The 15,822-nt window shown below is 38.4% G+C and overlaps 1 protein-coding gene across 5 annotated transcripts; it reads left to right on the forward strand.

Annotated features, from left to right (window-relative positions):
- The first annotated feature begins 1,310 nt into the window (after window positions 1–1,310).
- Window positions 1,311–15,552, forward strand: LOC143877826 (2-oxoglutarate (2OG) and Fe(II)-dependent oxygenase superfamily protein). 5 transcript variants are annotated; one of them, XM_077380080.1, is made up of 9 exons: window positions 1,311–1,450; window positions 1,561–1,687; window positions 1,773–1,848; window positions 2,073–2,145; window positions 4,134–4,229; window positions 4,514–4,564; window positions 11,819–12,190; window positions 14,205–14,536; window positions 14,660–15,552. In XM_077380080.1, the coding sequence occupies exons 1-8, from the start codon at window positions 1,388–1,390 to the stop codon at window positions 14,526–14,528; spliced, it is 1,182 nt and encodes a 393-aa protein (XP_077236195.1). In that variant the 5' UTR covers window positions 1,311–1,387; the 3' UTR covers window positions 14,529–14,536; window positions 14,660–15,552. The 5 variants fall into 5 exon arrangements, with proteins under 5 accessions (XP_077236195.1, XP_077236194.1, XP_077236196.1 ...); XM_077380079.1 differs by having other exon boundaries at window positions 15,075–15,552; XM_077380081.1 differs by having other exon boundaries at window positions 15,095–15,552.
- Window positions 15,553–15,822: the final 270 nt, after the last annotated feature.

A 15,822-nucleotide genomic window follows, 5' to 3' on the forward strand; every position in this document is an offset into this window, starting at 1 on the left:
GGGTGGCAAAATCATCCGAACCGAAAATTCCGTTTCGGTTTGCTTAAACCAAACCGATTCCGAAACCGAACTGTTGCTCCCAATTTCTAATGATTATGAGTAAGGGGTGGCGAAATTGGCCGAATTCGGTTTCGGTTTGCTTAAACCAAACCGATTCAAATTTTGGTTCGGTTCGGTTAGGGGTTCAAACCGAACTGAAACTGAACCGTTGTCACGCCTAGCTAGATCGCGATTTTATTATTTGCATCAATAATAAAATAAATGTCTATTAAAAATTAAAAAAGGGGTGTAATTCTGAACAGTGATGCAAAATCTATCATTTTTTACTCTCCTCTGCATCTTCATGAACCCGTCACGATTGGAGCGCTTACTCACCTCATATTAGGATGTAAGTTCAACTCCATGATAATGTCACCCTTATGAACTTGTGAGTTTTTAGAACGGCGTCTAAGGGTTTGCTTGATTATAACCCTATTCATGATCTCAATGGAATTCCTAAGGCTGTTGCATGAGAGTGCCGCCGTTGCATGAGTGCAGCCCGCTCAGATTTTGTCTCGTTCAATTAATTCATCTGAGAAGGCTTGTGCAACAGCAGGTCCATGAAATGCCTTCTGCGTTGGTCCCTAGCAAATCCCGAAGCTTTTTAGAAACCAATCCCAAAGGGTGCGTTTGGATCTCTGGAATTAGGAATAGGAATAAAACACATTTCAGAGGCCAACCCAAAACCCAAACGAAGAGGACTAGAGATCATGGAGGCCATCTTCTTCTTTGGTTTGCTCATCAGGTTTTTCGTTTTGCCCTGAAAAAAATGCATAAAACCCATCTCACACTGAAGGAGGGTTAGGGTTTGTTGTTGCTGTTGCTGTCAGTGTTGTTGTTGTTGAGAATGATGTTATTGGGGTTTTAGATATTAGGCGTAGAAATGTCGTTGGGGAATTTGAGATTGGGTGTATAAATGGGGTGGTGAAGATAGCAGCCGTCCATGGCCCCTACAATCCATTCCTAATTCTTACCGAAACATTAGAATAGGAATCGAGATTCCCTTTGACATGAGAATTGGAATTGGAATTGGAATGGAATGGAATGTGAATTCCGATTCCCTATTCCTGCAACCCAAACGCACCCTTTGGGAATTGGGATACCTTCGATAGCTGGTTAAATAGTAAAGACAAGGTGAGCTAGTGCAATTATAAAGATATTGTAGTGTCAATGACTCAATATCAGTAGCATTTTGGAAAATATTTAGTTGGTTTGCCAATTAAACACATAAAAGGCAAGGTGCGTTATTGCAATTATTAAAACCTGGTAGTGCCAATATCAGCACTTCTAAAATTACAATTTAAGCCTCAAATCCGAGAGAGAGAGAGAGAGAGAGAGAGAGAGAGAGATGGCCGAGGGCGAGCATCCCCGTCTCCTTCTCCCCGCTTTCGTCCCTCACGATCTCTGCAAGGTAATGATTTTAGTTAGTGTTTTTTTCCCCTTTCTATCTCTCTCACACATTGTATAAAGCCTATGGGGGTTTTCTTGTGATACTGGGAGGTAAGAATTTAAATTTTCCAGGAACTGGAATTCGTGCAAAAGAGCTGCAGCACGGTCGGCTACAGACCCAACGTTTTTTCCACCACTCTCTCTCATCTCATCGCTACCAATTCCTCTCATCTCATCATGCCTTTCGTCTCCATCAGAGGTTATTTTCCATTCCTCTTTCCTTTCCTTTTCCCATTCCGATTTCTGAATGAATTTGGGCCTTTCTTTTAAATGATTATCGGTAGAGAGGCTGAAAGAGAAAGTGGAGGAATTGTTCGATTGCCAGTACGAGCTTTTCGTCGAATTCACCGGTTTGATTAGGTTCGCTCTTATTCCCTCCAGATTAGGGTTTTTTTTTATTTGTTTTACTAAATGGACTATTCTTGATTCAACATATTTGCCTTATCAAAACCCTAGAAGTCCTGAAAATTTATTTTGAAGAATGTGTTCTGGTTTGGGATTCCTAAAAAGTGTTTAAAGCAATTCTTAGCTTTGCTTGTTCTTAATTCTTATTAGATATTCATTTGCTGTCTATTGTAATTCAGTTGGTGTAAAGGGGCACAGATTGGATGGCACAGTGATGATAATAGGCCTTATCTCAAACAGCGAGATTTTGCGGTGCGTACCAAACTTGTTGGGGATATTTCACTTCCTGGAGTTATTCTATTCTGTATTTTGGCAAGGTAAATATTGGTTTTCCTGCCGTTAGATAGCAATCATCGCACAGAGCCCGCCATTTTACTGCTTAGAAGTTTATATCTAGAACTTTTTTTTTTATTGTCTTTCATTGCCTGTCCTGATCTCTACCATTTTATGCGTCTTTTTATTGCTGATACACTATTTGTTAATTCCACGGCATTGTTTAGTAACTCAGCCTCAAACTTAGAGGAGTTGATTTAATTTGGTTCGAAGAAAAGTTGGACTTTTGGAAAAAGTTGGGAATTTTGCAAACTAGGGTGTGTTTTCTTTCTCTATCTTCATTTATAGTTCTCTTGGTGACCCAGTGGAGTTGACTTAGTTCAAAATTTGAGCTAGTTGTGGGTTGAACATGGCTTTCTGAATTTTGTTGCATACTTTAAATGTAAATTGGAAATACCCTTTTCTTACTGATAATATAACTTCAGCAATTGTTCCTTTCAATGCATGGCATGGCGTGCAATGACATTGGAAACCCAACATGTGGCTTGGTTATGTTGATTCTTACTATTTTGTTTGCATCTCAATAAAGCGTGATTGAATAGGGCTAAAAAAAGTTAAAAACAATCTGAGTTGCTGTTCAATTTGCATTTACATTATAACCGACTATTGTATATCCTCAAAATTGGCTGTTTGGATCCTGTGGCTGTACTGGGGTGTCATCCAAGTCCACTGTGGCTGAGATGTCAGTGCTCATACACATGTGGTCTGCTTCTGCCTATGGGTTTAATCCTCATTTGATTGCTGGGTAGTACTCAATATCATCGACACAAAATCTCTTGTTTGCTTTAAAATTGGAAGAGAAGGTGTGTGTATCTCATCGTAACATCAAAGTTGTAAAGATCCAACATTTACTCGAAGGAAAATAACTATCAACTAAAATGCTTGTGTTGACCAGTGCCGGACTAGTTGAAAGCTTTTAATGACCAAATTATGAGATTTTTTTTTTTTTAACATTTTGGGATTTAAAATCAGAAAAATACCACCGCTCGAAATGACCGAAGATGGCTGAATTTTGTACTAGAACTAGAAAGTTGACTTTTTATCCTTTTAGAATTGGGTCTTGAAACTATTTTTAATAAATACAAGAAGAAGAAGAAAATAAGAGAAAAGACAAGAAAAAAAGAAAAAAAAGTAAAATGGGTGTTTCGGCCGAAACGGAATATGATGGTGTTCCATTTCAGTTTTCCGGACGAAACGAAACTAAAAGAATAAATTAGGCCCTTTTACATATAAAAGCCCAATAAACCCCATAAAAAGTAAGGTAACATGAAATAAACTATAATATGATGAGCCTCACTAATTCTCCTACAAATTCGTTTGTCTAATCCACATATGGACTCATCATTTTCCCTAGTCAAGCGGGTCTCTCTTCTTGGTAGTTCCTTTTGCTTATGGTAGTTCCTTTTTAATGTAGATCTGCCTGCAGCATACCTTGGTTATATTGCTCCCATGCCCTACTTATGTGGATAAGGATTGGTTTTGGTGGCCCTGCACAAGATATTTCATATGATTTCGCACCACTTTTTGGTGGGACTGCAACAAGACAACGTGTGGCAGTATATGCTATGTATTCTCATTTCCACGCAATTCAAGTTCCGCAATAATTTATTTATGTTTTGTCATTGACTTGAGATCCATTACATCCAGTGTGGCATGTGTTACCCCATCCTAGGCCTGGTGTAGTTGTTTTGGTGATCTGCCATTTATTTATTTTTATGTGGATCAGAGTGTGGGGTTATCTGGTTAAGAAAACAATCAGTGATTATCTACAAACCTCAAACTGGTATTTCTGATCATGCTGTGTTATTTCCTTTTTACATACTATTTTTTTTTTTTTTATATATATATATTTCTTATTCATTACATTAAATTACACCTGACACCTTTTTTGTGTTTGAGGGTTAAAGGTAGTCTGTTATCTGAATAGTCATGGGAAGGACTTCAAAGGTGGAATGTTCCACTTCCAGGATGGCGAACCTGCAACCGTTGTTCCAATGGCTGGAGTAAGTGCTTTATTTTAACAGATTCTATTAGCATGGTTTGTAGGATGTTATTACTTTATCTTCTATCCAACTTATGTATTGATCGGGGTTCATAGGTTAGAGTCTGTTGATTATATTGCAACTATTTGGCTTAATAAAGACTGGCTTATTGCAGAGAATTTTACATGAAATGGATAAATGGGTTTCTTGAGTTATTATTATGTTACTTTTTTTTTTTTTTAATGTTACTGCAATCAACACTAGATGAAAAAAATAAACTGATGGTTGTAATCATATATTATCAGGATGTCCTTATCTATACTGCTGATAGTCGCAATATTCACTCTGTAGATGAGGTAATTTGCTCTTTTTCCCCTGGTATCATGCATTTAGAGTTAATTTTCATAGCCTACACATGAATTCTTTCCTTCAATACATATTTCAGTGGAAATGACTTCACGTTTTAGTTCATGTTTTTCTTTTTTGGTGTTGAGGAAATACACCCATGGTGGGTTCCCGGGGCCCGGATGTTGCCTCGGCGCGCTGATAAGGGGAGAGTCAATATCTTGCAAGTGCCTCTTTCAATTAAAACGAGTTAATATTGGGGTTTTCTATCTCTAGATGCTAAGGTTGAGCTGGGAGTGTCTCATGCTTTATAATGTGTATAGATAATCATTGGCTAAAACATATGTTTTGCATGGATCAGAATTGCTCACATTTCATATATATACATATGTATACACACACATGCTAGTAAGAAACCTGTGCAATGCACGGGACGACAATGAAAACTTCAATGATGCATAAGAAAATGCATTAAAATTGTACCCAAAAAGGAAAATTTAATAGGTGATATCATTGCATATTCATTTCCACAGAATAGGTATTGTCATAGATATTCACCAAGGTTTGTTAATTAAAAGGGGAATAACACGGGCACAATCCAAATTTCCAAAAAACCTCGCGCATACTACCATTGTATTGTACATAAAGGGATAAAAAAAAGTAAGTGTAACTGGTCAATCTTACAACATGGAAATAAACGCGCACAGTTTTAAATTTTTTTTTTTTTTTAATAAACATGGACAAAAGTTATTTATTTTGCAAAGTTGTACTGCCTTGATGGAAATTGTACTGAAAATATGGTCTGTTTTGGTCAAATTTGGTTGAACTTACCAATTCAATCCAAATTTAAAAAGAAAACTTTGTTGTGTTTCCTGAGTTTACCACTAGAACATGAATAGGACTCAGGAACTTATTACAAGAAATATTAATGTAAGACGGAAACTAATGATTGGAATGTAAAATTGTTAGTGTGGCCAAGGCGATGATGCCACATTGACAGGGATGAGAGCTTAACTAAGGGCAGAATTGGAGGATTTGAAATTAGCAACACCCAAAATGTAGAGGTCACCGTGACGAGCTCTCTTAGAGAGGATTGTCCCCGATTTTAGATCCTTCAAAAGAACATAGCAAGGTGTAAAAATAAAGTAACATGGGAATTTGAGGGATTGACAACAAAATTAAGTACACATCAGGAACATGGGAAGTACCACAAGTGGAGATAATGGAAGATGTACCGACATGGCTCGTAGGTAGGGATGACCCATCACCCACGGCAATATGCGACGAGCCAGAAAAAGGAACAATGAAAGAAGATTATGTATGTCATCAGTGAGGTGATGATGGGTGGCACTCGTAGCAAGCACGCATGATGATTCAAACGTAATAAGTGACATGTCTCCAAACTAATATGCAAGGGCCGTTTGAGGGTGCTATTGGTATTCATGGTTAAACTGATGATAGCACTCTATGGCACTGTGGTTGCGAAGGCCACAAATAAGGCAAACTAGGGTGTGGCCGGAGGCCCCACTGTAGGATAATGTAGACCCTGGTCCCTGTGGAAAATAAGGGTGTGGAGCAGTATGTCACAATAATCCATGTTGGGTTTGTCACAAAAGGGATGAGGCGCATTCTGTCCAGGTTGTGGGGGAGGGTACGACTGCAATTCGGCCTTGTCCACAGCCACACCCTTGTCCTTTTCCACGCCCGCGAGAGGTAGACGAACCAACTGAATAAAATGTTTTAGGTCGTAGAACAATAGGATATCATATCGAGGTAATAATGTGGCACTTAAAATATCATACTCATCACTAAGTCTGTTAAATGTGTAACGAACTTTATCTCTTCCGTAACATGGTTGTTTGATCGCAGCTGATCAAGCAAAATTTAAATCTCTAGTAAGTACTTAAGAGTTAACGTAGAGCCTTCTGGCAGTGTTGCACCTTTTTCTAAAGCTGCAGGATACGGGTTTCGGACTTCTAAGCAAGGTTGCCAGGGCGGGAATCGAAAGCGGGATTCGATTCGGGATTCGAAAGCGGGAATCGAAGGCTCCGGGGATGGTTGGGAGCGGGAAGCGTGGGTTCGCCGGAGAGTCGTCGGGGATTCGTCGGGGATTCACAGGGAGTGGCTGGGGAGTTGGGAATCGCCAGGGATTCGTCGGGGATTCGCCTGGGAATCACCTGGGAATCACAGTTCACAAAATTGGGAATCGGGGTTCCCATAAAGTGGGAATCGGGGTTCCCATAAATTGGGAATCAGGGTTCTGACGAATCCGAACCGCGATTCCTAATTTTCAGGGATTCAATTCGATTCCCGAATCCGATCCGTGTTCCGGGGAATCGGGATTCCCAAGTCCAGGGAACGAATCCTGCTTCCTTGCTTCTAAGCAACAAAGTATTCGAGATAGTTGCATAGATTTGGTACCAATGTAATATCCAAGACTTGAGCTAGAACTTCTTGAGATAGGGTGGAGTTCGGCCAAGCAACAATTCTGTGAACTTTCATATGATATGGCACATATTCTAGGTCTTTCTCCTAAGAGTAAGTCTTTCTCTTCATGAGTACTCTCCCCACCGCCTTCACATATTTACCAGGTTTGAGAGAAAGGCTTACAAGAAGATCTATTTTGAGAGAAAGGCTTACAAGAAGATCTATAATGCCCTGAGCATGGGCAACAGAAGGATTTGCCCTTTTCATAAAACATAGTTATCATTGTTGAGTTTTATTGTTATAAGGTGGGGTAATATCGTGAAAGGGATAGCCATAAGAGTTGACGAAGAAGAAAATGATTGAAATGAAAGCCATGAGCAAATTTGAAAGAGAAATGAAAGATTTGGAAGAGAGAAGCAAATAGGGTAAAACGGCACGAGAAAAAGGAAGAGTAAAAGGGCAAGGGTGCTATTATAATTAGAAGGCTAGAGGAGTTAGGGTTTGGGGAGGAAGAGGAGGGATGGGTTTTTTGAAATTCAATATGAAGAGAGTGAATATGACTGATTTTGTGTGTGTAGGCTCGCGTGTGTGGTGGTGGTGGTTACGGGGGGGGGTGTCGGGGCAGGGGGGGGGGTGTGTTGGCCAAGTTGATAAACATATTGTTTTTTTGAAAGCTAGATGCTCACATGCACCTACCTTAAGTGATGTCTTTATGTTTAAAAGGCTCACTTAAGTTAAATATTAATGTGAGCCTTAAGCGACATGCATGCTATTAAGAGAAAGAAATATCAGGAGAAAGAAAAATATGGAACCCTAATGCTCTGTTTGGTTGCCGGGTTTTTTTTGTTCCCGGGAGTTATGTGGGAGAAAAAAATACCCTGGGAGATAGGTGGGAAAAAAAAAAGTCCTGGAAGTATACTGGTAAAATAAAAATCCCATGTTTGGTTATGTGGGAGAAAAAAATACCCTGGGAGATATGGTGGGAGAAAAAAAAACCTTTGTTTGGTTGCTTGAACTGTTGGGTAGAAAAAAAAATCTTCTCAAGCTTATTTTTGGTTCCTGAGTTTATTTTTGTTCCTGGGGTTATCTTGGGATGGGATGAAAAGGCAATCATTACAAAAGTGAGATTAAAAAATTCACCCCACAAGTAATCATTACAAGAGTGGGATTAAAATAAACCTAGTGCTAAAAGGCAACCAAACATGGGATGGGACCAAAATTTAACTTACTCTCCCACAAAACTCCCAGGCACAAAAAAAACCCAGCAACCAAACAGAGCATAAAAGAAACTGTGGGGATGAAGATGGAAGCTAGGGTGCTCAAAAAAGTGATTTTTGAGTGGAAAGTAAAGAAACTAGGGCTTATAAAGATGAAAAGGGATGGGTTTGATTTTTGAAATAAGGAAAGAAAGAGATAGGAAGGAATTTCGAAGGTAGGGAAAAGGTAAGATGGAGAGAGAGGAGTACTATCGTCTTAGATATTAAATATTGGCCTTGGGTTTAGATCTTTATCGTTCAACTTCGTTCTCGATCTATCACCCGTTCTGAGTTCATGTAAAATATGTTGTGATAGTGTTGTGAAGAAGATAAGAAGAGAGATAAGATTTGGCAACAGCTACACGTGGGGAGAGAGACTTCCATTTATTTTGAAAATGATGACACCATGGCTTATATACACGAATAAATAAAATGACTAAAGTACACCATCATGGTATTTTCTAATAATTAGCATATCACATTTTTTTTTTGATGAAATTTGTAGTAGCCAAATACCCGTATTACTAAGACAAGGAGCCGTAGGTATGTTGCAGATGGTATTTTTGCACCTCAACTCTTTATTTAACATAATTCTTCTTGTCTGTTGATAGCTTTTTGAGGATTGTAATAGCTTGTAATAACTAATGAAAAAAATTTAAAATAGAGGAGTTCATTATCAAAAGAAGCGAGTGTGAGTATATTCTCCCTTCTGTTTTTATTTTATTTGTGATTATTGTACTTGTGCAGTTTTATTTATTTGTTAGTAACATTCATTTTGCATATCATGATCTGATTGTTTTATCTATTTGTTAGTGATTGTTTTATTTATAGTTAATGTGGAATGCATTTAAAAGAACTAGGACTGTTATAATGTTTGCATGATATCACATTATATATTTTCGTTTATTAAATACTGACGTTGAAAATTTCTACTCACACAATTTGACCACTACGAATATCCATTGTTTAGGGTGAATCTTGCCCTAGGAGATGAATGTCTACTTAGTCACATAAGGCTGATGGCCTGAGTGATATAATATGGATACATTTAAGACGGTTTGCTTGTGGAGTTATGGGAATTACCTACTCAATGTGGGGCATCTAAAAATATTTCTAGTTTGAATTTGCATTACGCTATCCTTTGTTCTATATCATGATGTATATTTTGAATTAAGCGTGCTAGAGACTGTTGCCTATAAGGTGCCAGAGCCAGATAGATCCCTAATCTTGTCACTGTGTGGCAAATTTTCAAAATAGATCCTTATTCCTATCACCATGTGAGTGAAAAGTTTTATTGGTATATTAGGTTCCTTTAGCAAACCTTTTAGTACATTACAAGGATAAGGTTTGCTTGCCATTTCCTCATTTTTTCCCCATGGATGATTAAGTTGGCTATGACATTGCTAGTTCTAGCAAAGCGACGAGAATGAAGATTAGTCCTGTATACTTTTGGAAAAGATTGATTTTTTTAATGGTAAAAAATTTCATTAAAAGGACGGAGATGGTAAAAAACTGTACAAAAGGAAATAAAAGTGCAAAAGGCTATCACGGAGCATCGAGGAGGAAGGAAATTGTATTGTTCCAAAGATTCTAAGTGAACACCCCTCCTAGCAAGCCGATCAGCCTCCCCATTAGCCTATCTTCTGACATGGCCAAAAGAAACTTTCGAGGAGCCAAAAATGTCTTTTATCTCATTGAAGAAATCCGCAAAACTCCGAGGAAATCGATAGCCACCGAATCACATTCTGTGAGTCTCCTTCGATCACAATGCGATTGAAATCCTCCCCCTCCAACAATTTTATCCTTTGGTAAACTGCCCGAACTTCCGCCTCATTTGAATCCGTAATCCCCAAAGGACCGGCAAATGCCCATCTAACCGCTCCTTCTCCATCTCTGAGAACACCTCCAATGCCGGCAGGCCCCAGATTACCAAGACTTGAGCCGTCAAAGTTAAGTTTAACAAAACCTCTACTTGGCGGTTCCCACGCTTGAACAATGGGAGAAGAAATGATAATACTATAACACACTTCTCTCGAACCATACCAAAGATCAAAGGCGGATATGAAACTAAAACTCGGAAGGGATTGTGCCCAGAATATTGTAAGCGCCATGACTTTAGAAGCTAAGAAAGAAGCGCCTCTAGACACCCCCTTGAAAATTCTAGCATTCCTTTCCTTCCACAGCATCCATTTCACCGCTAAAGAGGAAATAAGCCACAAAGTTTTGCCTTTCCATGGAGCGAAAAACCAACACTCAAACAACTAGGTCATGTCACTCGGAAACACCCAAGATATACCGAACCTTTTTAGCATACTACCCCATTCTTCCTTAGCCACCTTACAATGAATAAAGAGGTGGTTCACCGATTCACCGTCCTCAACACAAAGGGCATAGTGATTAACAATCAACAAGTTCCTCTTTCTAAGAAAATCAACCGTCTGGATATGCTTCTGGACTGCAGACGATCTTTCAAGGGATACGCTCTGGATACACTTCCGCACTTTTGGAAAAGATTGTTGACCACATTAATTATGTTCTTCTATTTTAGTTTATCACTTTATCTAATCAACATTAGATGGTGTGCTAGTGGTCTGCAGACAATCTTTTAGCAGAACTTTTTTGGTCTTCTTGAGGTATCTATCGAGTCTATATCAATTGTCTCTTTTGTGGTCGAGCAAAGTTACAGAATTTAATAAAGTCAAACAAGTGGAAATGTTTGTAAAGAAGTGGCCACCCTTGACAGGCACAAACCCTATGCTTCACTGTTTACTTCTGCAGACTAGAATAATAAGGAATGTAAATGGATAAAGTGGGTTAATGAGAAGGCAAATTGATAAACTACTTGTCCAACAATTTAACCAAAGGTTTGGGTTCGATTAAAATGGATTTTTGGCGCGGTAGTGGTTTGTTCTTTTAAATGGCCATTTGTAAAGGCTGGTGACAAAACAATTTGTACATGAAGAATGCCTACCATTCAAAAAAACCTGAAGAATGCCTTCCAGTGTAGAAATTGGAAACTGTTCATAGAGCAATTTTTAGGGTTTGGAGGTTCTAAGCATAAATATCTTATATCCCAACCACTTGAAAATAATTAAGTTGAGAATTTGAAGTGACCAATATGCTTCTTTCATTTTGGAATCACCTTAGCTCAGGAAATGATGAAAAAATAGTGTAATACATGGGAGTTTCAAGTTTCCAGGAATAGAAGCAAGTTATGCTCATGTAAAACCCAACAAGATCATGTTTTTCTTTTAGATCTTCATTCGAAATGATGATGCTCATGAAAACCCAACAAGATTATGTTTCTATTTTAGAACTTCATTCGAAATGATTATCACAATTTTTACATATCTTAAATAGACCATTGCTCATGACTTTCTTATTCCCATATCATAAAAACAAACCTGCCATACTATCTAAAAAAAGTTAGATTTATTGAATCAAAACAAAAAGAAAGTTTTGGCTAACATTCAACAAGATCATCAAATATTTTCCTTATCCTTTTTTTTTTTTGAAATGGAAATCTTTTCCTTATCCTGTGCATGACATTTTTTTTTTTGTTTATAAATTTTTTTGTGACAGATAACTGAGGGTGAAAGACTTACACTAACAATGTGGTTCACCCGTGACCCTTGCCATGATGAAGACGTTAAACTTGTTGCCCTTTTCTCTCAAAGACTCTTGACGCATCAAAATGACGGACCTGATTCATATCTACCTATGCCAGCATCCAATAATATGTACTGGTTTTCTTTGGACCCGGCTTCTCCTCACCAATCAGGTTTCGATATTCGCTGGGCTAGAATACATTTTGTTGGATTCAATTTCTGTACTTACGATCCAATATCAGATCCATCATTTGATCCCTCGGAGCTGCTCATCAGGCCATTACACCTAGCTAGGGAAGATGAGATATTCGATAAGGAATTTCTCAACAGTTTGCATGCCCTGCAGGTACTATTGTTACTCTGTGAATTCTTGCCTCTATTTTTTTAAGAAAGATGTGGTTGATTTCTTGAAAAGGTAAATAGTTAAAACAAAAGGTCATATGGGGTCTTCAGATTAGGGAGCATTCATTTCTAAACTAATCTTACATTTTTTTAGCATCAGTAAGGATTTGAGGTGGTTGGTACATTTTGGATGATTTGAAATAGTAGGGAAAATGTTTTAGTATTTGTTTACGCATAGATCAATTGGTATTTACCGTTCAAAAAAAAAAAAGGTCAATGGTATTTGACTGAAACGTCTTTCAAGAGTCCAATTTAGTTGAATAAAAGGTTTTAGTGTTTGTTATAGGGAAATGATATCATCTCCACCTTCCTCTCCCCCCCCAAACGGACCCCCCTTTAACGATTTCTGTGAGAATGGTTCACTGCTTGAGGATAAATTCATCCCCTTTAACGTTTTTTATGCCTTTAAAACTTAACGAATCAGTTAAAAGGGGGGATTTTATCCGTCGGAGGGGGGGAATATCATTTCCCTTGTTATATAGTCTTTGTAAGTTTTGCTTAGCTGGACAACATTATCGTATTTTCAAACAAATATCACTTTTAACTTTAAAAAAAAATTATGGTAATATTACCATTGGTCGAGGACCAATATGCAGATTAATCGGCTGCTTTAATCGTGGGCACACAAATGGGGTCCCTGATGTTCGCAAATGAGAAATGGTCTGGGAACCATTTGACTTCTATATGTCAAAAGATATGCCATATTGCCATGTGTGACTCTTTCTAGTATATCGTTGTTTATTAGTTTATTATTACTCCTGAGTCCTGAGTCCTGAGTTTATAACCCCTTTTAGTACTTGCTAATAGCAAGCCAAGGTTTATAACCCCTTTTTAATTCATGAACAATGTTATCTATAGGTTCTTAGGCTATGTTTTCACCTTATATTTGTCTCTTAGTGGTTAGGCTTTCTCATAGGCACTGCCAAGCTCTGCTTAAAAGTGCCCAGAGTCAACCGTTGACTCACCCGAGTTAAATTCCTTTTACCATGGCCAAGTTCTCATCTGAGTCCTAGTTTTTTTCCTTATCAAGACAATTGAAACTCCTTTGACTCGGCCGAGTTAAATGAAAATTAACCACGTCGATCATTGACTCCCATGTCGACTCCCTTTTACCATTTTGCTGAGTCCTCCTCTGGCTGAATTTTGAAACATTGCTTCCTAGTCTATTTGGTTTTACGGATGCAGATTTGGTTGTTCTTGCTGGCAGAATCCCCCTCCCCTCGCATGCACTTGTAATCATTTCTTTTGTTTAGTGTACGTTGTCTTTATAAAAAAAAAAAAAGGTTTCTGCTTGATTTTATGATGGACATCCCGTTTCCACCATCCACGTGGAATCTCTTGTTGGTTTGAATGCGTCCTATCACTTGTCTAGTCTCAAGGGATTATAGACAGTGACATTTAATCCTAACGTCATGACATATTTGATATGGTGTAGTTCATACAATTTCCGCCCAGAAGTGAATCCGAGTTCCACATCCCCAGTTCCGAGTTGCTCTTTCTTTATTTGGTTCTCCAATTGTTGTTTGTTTAGCCATTTATTATCCCCGATTCTAGTTATTTGCATAAACTATCATAAATCTTCCCCACTGCATGAGGAGGTTCTCTTTCTCCTTGTCAGACTCTACTTGCATAACTTCTGAATGACCAGCAGCCAATTTTGGGCTGCAGATAAACCCATTCCTCACTGTCCTGTTGGCCTCCGCTATTAATTGCTGAGTTCATTCCTTCTTATTTTAGATAGTTCTTCATTAAAATATGTGTGTTGTTGAAGTCAAAATACATAACGAGCTGGCATCCACTGTCTTGCAGTGATAGTAGTCTTGAATCTCAAGGATCAATCTGTGGTGACTGATAACTATACACTGGATGTTTGTTGTATAGTTATATACACATCAACATTCATCTATAAGGTAGCTCCATCTCAAACCTGTAAAAAAGCCACGCATTTTCTTCTACAGGTTGTGCAGTTTTACTACTGGAAGGCGTCCGAAATGCAAGAAATTAAATGCGGAACGGAAACCGGCAATCGCGTGAGATTAGCCCAACCATTACCAGAGGAACGCAGCGGCCTGAATTTTTTTATTTCGAGTAATCATCAACTTGCGGAGACTGTTTTGGGGCATGAGGACGATATTCAGCCTCCCTTTGATTGGACCAACTTTTCAGCAGCTGTTACAATGTGGGAACGTCACTGCTGTAGATTGGAAAGGGAATTGTTGATTAGCATACCCCAATGGAAACTCCATCAAACAATTTTTTCTGTTGCCCTTGCTGATCAATAAATGTGAAGGTAATTTCTTACACCCCATCCATGTTAACTCCTTAGAATATTCATACTCCCTTGTTTTAATAATGGCATTTATGTCTTATAGTTTTTTAATTTGCAACTAAGGACCTGTTTGGCACTTGGCAGACATGAAAAATTATTCCATGGAATATCCATGAGCCAAATTGTGAGAAATGAACAGAGGGGGCAGAGCGAGTGACTTGGTAGTAGTAGAGTAGGAGTCTAGAGAGCACACAAAATTCCTTAAAAACAGTGGAAACAGATGCAGTAGTTAAAATTGGGTTTTCTTTTTCCTGTTTTTAGGGGATTTTCGTGTTCCCCTCACACCTACCCAGTACCCACCCTCTCAGGTCTTTCCTCTACCGCCCTTCTCCCATAACCGGTCCCATAAACATTCCCTGGAATATTTTTTCATGGTTGCCAAACATGCCCTATAATTCCCAAGGGATATCAATGGCCAATCAAGAAAGTGTTTAGTTAAATCCGGAGTGCTATTGTTAAAAGAAGGGAGTTCGGATACCATTTTTGAAATCTGGGTTAGCTTGTTTATTCTTTGCAAAGCCCACATGCGGCATTTGCCGTGTGTGATGGAATTCCGCTTGAAAGCTGGAGGTGGTAAAATATATGAAGGCATTCAGAGAGGATTGCTATCAAGACGCCCACGAAGACCCCAGGGCATGGATGGCCAGTCCCTGCATGCCACGTGCTCGACCCATTAACGAGAATGTGAATAGTTCTGGCTGCCAAGACGAATGATCTTGAATGTTTTCGTATGACCTGTGATTGAAGCAGTTTATTTGATGGTTCATCAGGGCAAAGAAGAACCAACGGCTTAGATACATCTTGATGGATGTTTATTTTATTTTTATCAATCAATCTTGAGCATTGATCTTGGGCTTATTCCAATGGAGGGTGATAATGTACAAAAATATCCTTTATATTTTCGTTCATTTATGTCCTATTTATGGGGACAAATTTTAAACATCTAAAATAATAATAAAACGACAAATATTATTTCATTTTCTTGGTTTTTGTTTCGATTGTGATTCTCCTCTCGTGTTTCTGTCCTCTTCCCTCCCCTACTTAAATGTGCAAATAACATTAGTTCTTTCGTCATTGTCATATTTCTTTGCTTCTTCTTGGTAGTTTTTTGCCGTAATTGTTATAGGTACCGTGTGTCGGTACTTTTCGTATGTAGATTACGATTTTACCCTCAAATAATTTCTCATAGTGGCTTATTGGCTTATTGGCAAAAGAGTAATGCTTGTGGATCAAAAGTGAGACACAAG

This window comes from Tasmannia lanceolata, unplaced genomic scaffold, assembly GCF_043159265.1.
Source record: "Tasmannia lanceolata isolate RefF3 unplaced genomic scaffold, GAP_Taslan_0.1 ptg000005l, whole genome shotgun sequence".
NCBI classification, from domain to species: Eukaryota; Viridiplantae; Streptophyta; class Magnoliopsida; order Canellales; family Winteraceae; genus Tasmannia; species Tasmannia lanceolata.